Source organism: Dipodomys ordii, unplaced genomic scaffold (genome assembly GCF_000151885.1).
Source record: "Dipodomys ordii isolate 6190 unplaced genomic scaffold, Dord_2.0 Scaffold11, whole genome shotgun sequence".
Taxonomy (NCBI): Eukaryota; Metazoa; Chordata; class Mammalia; order Rodentia; family Heteromyidae; genus Dipodomys; species Dipodomys ordii.
The window spans coordinates 16,205,702-16,212,415 of NW_012267227.1; the positions used below are offsets into that span (position 1 = coordinate 16,205,702).

The 6,714-nt window shown below is 42.1% G+C and overlaps 1 protein-coding gene across 1 annotated transcript in view; it reads right to left on the minus strand.

The window, feature by feature from the left end:
* Positions 1–6,714, minus strand: part of Stard9 (StAR-related lipid transfer (START) domain containing 9) — a 78,751-nt gene that overhangs the window by 43,835 nt on the left and 28,202 nt on the right. The window contains exons 4-8 of the mRNA XM_013009986.1: positions 6,291–6,407; positions 4,598–4,630; positions 4,447–4,508; positions 2,755–2,867; positions 37–106 (exon numbers count right to left, since the gene is read on the minus strand). Coding sequence (XP_012865440.1) covers positions 37–106; positions 2,755–2,867; positions 4,447–4,508; positions 4,598–4,630; positions 6,291–6,407 — 395 coding nt within the window. The remainder of the gene's footprint in view (positions 1–36; positions 107–2,754; positions 2,868–4,446; positions 4,509–4,597; positions 4,631–6,290; positions 6,408–6,714) is intronic.

Genomic DNA, 6,714 nt, shown 5'->3' on the forward strand with positions numbered 1-6,714 from the left:
AGAATGGGGCTGAAAGAATGACAGGAACTAACAAACCTGTTTGCTATCCCCTCCTCCAGGAGCTGGATGACTTGCTGATAGTTGGTAACAACATGTTCAGATAAACCTGTCAGATTTACCAAGATGAGGAAAGAAATCGAATAAAAATTTCAGTCACGTTTAATCATTTCCTGTAGGTATTTAGCTTTATCATTCATGTTTCATGTCACTGATAAATGAGAAATGAGGAAACTTGGCAGAGCTCATTCAGATAATAAATCAGTAAATATTAGAAACCCAGTCAGGTACTGTGATGGAGTGTAGAAACCCATTTCTGTTTTCACAAAGATTATGCTGTAGAATTCACACAGATCCTCACCACTGTGCCACATGTGCTATAAGAAATGCTCAAGGGGCTGGGAAGGTGGCTTAGTGGTAGAGAGCTTTCTTAGCATGCATGTAGCCCTGGGTTCAATTCCTCAGTACCACATACACAGAAAAAGCCAGAAATGGAGCTGTGGCTCAAGGTAGAGTGCTAGCTTTGAGCAAAAGAAGCTCAGGGAGAGTGCCCAGGCCCTGAGTTCAAGACCCACGACTGGCAAAAAAAAAAAAAAGAAAGAAAAGAAAAGAGAAAAGAAAAGAAATGCTCAAACCGTACCTCATTTGTTCCCTATAAAATTCATGATAGGCAGGTGCTATTCTGCCCACAAGGTGGCACTCAATTTGACATATACAACATGCAAGATGCAAGTACATCATCCCTACAGCCCCCAATTATGAGAAGCTATGCTATCCATCCAAGACAGTATAGCCAAGAGCTACAGAAGGAAGAGGTAAAATACAGCTGAGACAAGCATAGCAGTGGCACAAGTAGGTTTCACAGACTGCAACCATTGAATTGAACCACTGTAGAATGGGAAGGCTTTGAACAGGAAAAGAGGCACTGAAGGGCATGTAAGGAAATCTTTATGTTTGGTACTGACCAAGTCACAAAGGGCTTTCACAATTGTGTCTCAGAATCCCTATCCAGTATTAGAGATTCAGAAACAAAATAACTTCAAGGATCTATTGTCAAATGCAATTAAAATAAGATTTAGGGGGCTGGGAAGGTGGCTCAGTGGTAGAGCACTTGCCTTGCATGCATGAGGCCTTGGGTTTGATCCCTCAGCACCACATAAGCAAAAAGAAAAAAGCCGGAAGTGACGCTGTGGCTCAAGTGATAGAGCGCTAGCCTTGAGCTGAAGAGCTGAGGGACAGTGCCCAGGCCCAGAGTTCAGGCCCCACGACCGGACCAAAACATCAACAACAACAACAAAAAGATTTAGCTGGGCGCCAGTGGCTCACACCTGTAATCCTAGCTACACAGGAGGCTGAGATCTGAGGATCATGGTTCAAAGCCAGCCCAGGCAGAAAAGTCCCTGAGACTCTTTTTTTGTTTTGTTTTGTTTTTGTTTTTTCAGTCGTGGGGCTTGAACTCTGGGCTTGGGCGCTATCCCTGTGCTCTTCAGCTCAAGGCAAGCACTCTACCACTTGAGCTGCAGCACCACTTCCTGTTTTCTAGTGGTTTACTGGAGGTAAGAGTCTCACGGATTTTCCTGCCTGGGCTGGCTTTGAACCATGATTTCAGATCTCAGCCTCCTGGGTAGCTAGGATGACAGGCGTGAGCCACCGGCGTTCAGCTTTCCCTGAGACTCTTATCTCCAATAACCACCAGAAAACTGGAAGTGGTGCTGTGGCTCAAGCAGTAGAGCGCTCACCTTGAGCTGAAGAGCACAGGGATAGCATCCAAGCCCAGAGTTGCCTCATGACCAACCAAAAAATAAAACAAGGTTTAACAAAGTAGGTTAAACAGTTACTGGGGGGTTTAACAAAGTAGGTTAAACAGTTACTGGGTTTGACCCCCCACCAATACCAAAATGAAGGAGGGACTCAATACATCAGGAAGACATTTAACAATTCTAATTTTATATTCATATAAAATAGAAACAATAAAATGGACAGAAATGAGAACAAGATATCCATAATCATTATAGGATTTTTTAAATTGCCTACTTTAGCATTTATTAAAACAGAAAAAATTGACAGCACTGTAAACTTCAATACTACAAGTAGCATACTTGGGACATGCAAATATTGTACACAACAACTATGTAGTATATATTATTTTCAAGGATAGGTGGAAATTTATAAACATCTGACCAATTTGTTCGGCTATAAATTTTTTATTTGTATTTACTTATTTTTTTTCAGTACTGTAGATCAGATTCAGGGTCTTGTTCTTATAAGGTGAGCACACTTTACCTCTTGAGACACATCCCCAGTCCTTGTTGCTTTTAGTTTGTTTTCAGATAGGATCTCATGCCTTTGCCTGGCAAGATTCCCAGTTATAATCCTATCCCATTAGTGATGTAAGTTTTGGAAAAGAAAATGCCAATCAGGGCTTTAGTTATCGGCACTCTCCTCCCCTTGCTAGACCATTCTCCGGAATGGATCCCATGCTCCCTCTAGGTCTCAGCTTCAGTATTACCTTTCAGGGAAGCAAGTTTCCAGTTATTTTTCTCCTGCATCATTACATCTATTTATCTTATTAACCTTTTTAAAGCTTGCCTATGAGAGTAAGACCACATCTTTTCTATTTCCCATCATGTACTCAGTGTCCAGAATGGTAGCTGGGCCACATAAACATTCAGTATACATATGTTGAGTGAGTTAACATTTAGGAGAGCTTCCAAAACCTCAGCTGAGCCTCAGTTATCTAGGACCACAGTAACTTACCTTGTACATAGGGACCCCTTTCTGGGTGTTCCCTGACTCGAAGGGTATAGGACTTTTTTTTATCTGATTGTTTCAACAGATCTCGTACCCGTTCATTATAGATTTCCAGGAAACTAGGGACAAGGAGATAAAGGCACCTCAATTAGATTTTTTTAAAAAAGAGGAAAAGTACTACGTTAAGAATCAGGAGCTGAGCCAAGCGCTGGTGTCTCACACCTATAATCCTAGCTTCTTAGGAGGCTGAGATGTGAGGATCACAGTTCAAAGCCAGCCCAAGCAAGAAAGGCCATGAGACTCTTATCTCCAATAAACCACTTGAAAACCGGAAGTGGTGCTATGGCTCAAGCGGTAGAATGCTCACCTTGAGCTGAAGAGCACAGGGATAGCACCCAAGCCCAGAGTTCAAGCCCCACGACTGCCAAAAAAAAAAAAAAAAGAATCAGGAGCTGGACACTGATGGCTCATGCCTGTAATCCTAGTTACTCAGAAGGCTGAGAGCTGAGGATTACCATTCAAAGCCAGCCAAGGCAGGTAAGTCTGTGAGGCTCTTATGCCCAATTAACTACCAGAAAACCAGAAGTTGAGCCATGGCTCAAAGTGGTAGAACACTAGCCTTGAGCAAGAGAAGATCAGGGATAGTGCCCAGAACCTAAGTTCAAGCCCCATGACTGACAAAAAAGTGTTACATTCATATTAAAACAAGAAAATATACCATAAAACAAGAAAGTTGATCTCATGGGTTGGGGATATGGCTCAGTAGAGCACTAGCCTAGCAAGCAAACCAGAGTGTCTGGGGTCAATCCCTAGCACCATAAGAAGGAAAAAAAATTAAAGGAGAGGAAAAAGAGATGGGAGAGGAAGATTAGGAAGAAGTGGCAGGGGGAGGCCTCAGGGAAATTTTGTCTTCTAGCTTTGTGTGGAAACACAGAAACTTCAATTGTCTCTCAACATAGTAGTTTCAGGATTTTAAGAGCAGTAAAACATTTAACATATGAACATATACACATATTCATAGAAATACAAGTGTACATACATATAGTTTATAAACAGAGCTTATAAATTTATTTTTCAAAACCTTTATTTTTAAAAGTTTAAAAACACTAATAATAATTTAGCTTTTAAGACAGATAGTTGGGGGCTGGGAAGGTGGCTCAGTGGTAGAGTGCTTGCCTTGCATGCATAAGGCCCTGGGTTCAATTCCTCAGCACCACATAAGCAGAAAAAGCCAGAAGTGGGGCTGAGGCTCAAGTGGTAGAGTGCTAGCCTTGAGCTGAAGAGCTGAGGGACAGTGCCCAGGCCCAGAGTTCAGCCCCACAACCGGCAAAAAAAAAAAAAAAAAAAAAGATAGTTGTTTGGGGGAGGTGATCAAATGTTTTGGAATTAGTTAATGGTGATGGTTATGCAATCTTGTAAACACTATAAAAAATGATGAAACCACATACTTCAACATTTTGGTAAGTACATTTTATGACAGATGAATTACATCTTAATTTTTTTTTAAAAAAAAAGGTCATTAAGTGCCCCAACAAGAAAATGGAGAATTCATAGTTTTAAGTCTCTACACTATACAATGTGCCTTCTGTGGCTTTTTTCCAGTCTCTCATGACCCTGGAACAAAGAGCAGATAATGGCACATGCTAAAATTTGAGTGAAAATAGAAACATGTCAGTCCTGTAGCTGATAGGCTCTTACCTTACTTTTATGTTACAGGAGGAGGGCAATGAGACACAGTCTTCCTCCTTGATGAAGAGGCCCTGCACGAACCAGAGGGTTGGGATTTCACTAAGGGGAGTAGACAAAGGAGACCTACTTTGAGATGATCCAATCAAAACAGTGTCTGTACCTCACATATCCTTGGTGTCAGCCCAACAGAGGCCTGAAGAACAGAAGGAAGGAGAGCATTATTGTTTACCCTTGCCAGTGCTTCTTTCTCATACACACAAAACCTGAGTGCTCCTAAGTCTGGAGGATGGGCCTGTGGGCTCCTTTGCTAGCTTTCACTTTACGAAGTTCCGCTGGAAGTACAGATTTACATGCCAGGGCTCTCAAGAGACACTAGTGAGAGAAATGCACCTGTGAGAAGCTGACTCTCACCATAGATGGAAAAGACAGGCTGGTAAAGCTAGGTATGTGTTTACATCAAACAAAGACTATAAAATTCTTGGATAAACACAGTCCCTCCTATACTCCCTACCTCCTATCTCAGCACACAGGAAGACCAGAGGACCAAAGAATGCAAAATATACATCTGTAAGTGACTACTTCACCTTTTGTATCTATGGTTAAGGATTTTTATCCCCTGAGTTAGTGAGTAATTTCTTTTAACTTCATATATGTGAAGCACACTACACATGGACAAAGGAAGCAATGAGCTGCTGACTTAGGGAAGTAGAGTGATTTTTCAGGAGGAACGTGTCCTCAGCAACGTCCCTAAGCAGTGTTATCTGTCCCTACTGCTCTACTTCATCTCACCAGGATACTTAAAACCTAAAATAAAAGGGAATAGTAATTCTGGTCCTAAAACACAAGCATCTTGTCCTCCTAGTTTTCCATCATAAAGGAAGGCTCTCATTAAACCTCACATACTTTCCAATGTATGGAAGCCCAAAAGCTAGTTCTTTTTCCTTCAAACACAGATTAAATGCCTCTCCTTTGAGCGTGGCTCCAAATCTCTGCCCAACCCAAGAGCACCAAGATTCATTCAGGTATCACCCACAACAAAGATGTTAAGAACCTTCAAGTGATGATCTTAGGAATGATATATTTAACAGGGCTGACAAAAGACTGTTGTCAAAAGGAGTTATAAATTCTAAGGCTCTTTCTTTCCTTCTTTCCTTCCTTCCTTCCCTCCCTCCCTTCTTCCCTCCTCCCTTCCTTTCTTTTCTTTCTTCCTTTTTTTTTTTTTTTGTCAGTCGTAGGGCTTGAACCCTTGGCTTGGGCACTATCCTTGCGCTTTTCAGCTCAAGGCGAGCGCTCTACCACTTGAGCCACAGCACCACTTTCAGTTTTCTAATGGTTTATTGGAGATAAGAGTCTCACGGACTTTTCTTCCCCGGCTGGCTTTGAACCGTGATCCTCAGATCTCAGCCTCCTGAGTAGCTAGGTTTATCGGCGTGAGCCACCAGCACCTGGCTCGCTCCTTCCTTCCCTTCTTTCCCTTTCTTCCCTCCCTTTCTCCCTCCCTCCCTTCTTTTCTTTCTTTCTTTCTTTCTCTTTCTTTCTTTGCCTTCCTTCCTTCCTTTCTTTCTTTCTATCCTAGATGGTATTTAAACTCATTACCTAATGCTTTTGCTCACTGGCTGATGCTCTATCAAATGAGCCATGCCTCCAACCCCCTAAGGCTATTTCTAGAATTTATCAAACAAGCTAATTATTCAAAGTTTGCCTTTATTAAAGTGATGAAAAATCTACTCTTAATATAGAAGAAGGTTCACGAGACCTCATTAAAGTTGGCTGACTATGGAAATCACACTCTCTCAAAGGGGCTGGAACAATGCTGGCTTGAGGATGCGGCTGCATTAGAAGGTGATACTCACCGGTGTCCCCAGCATGGTGTATGTCTTCCCAGAGCCTGTCTGCCCATAGGCAAAAAGGCATATGTTGTAGCCTTTGGCAGCTCCAGATAGCACTTCAGTCCCCAAGTCCTGGAACACCTGTGACAACAAAAGCAAACAATACATCACCAGTCCTCCTTTCCACAGCTGATTTAGAATTACTGTTAAAGATGACAAAGTATGACTATAAACTCCTATCTTCACAAGTTACCAATTCAGCTTTAAAAAAAAAAAAAAAAAAGAGGCCGGGCACTGGTGGCTCATGCCTGTAATCCTAGCTACTTAAGAGGCTGAGATCTGAGAATTGGGGTTCAAAGCCAGCCCTGGCAGGAAACTTTTTTTTTTTTTTGGTGAGTCGTGGGCCTTGAACTCTGGGCCTGAGCACTGTCCCTCAGCTCTTCAGCTC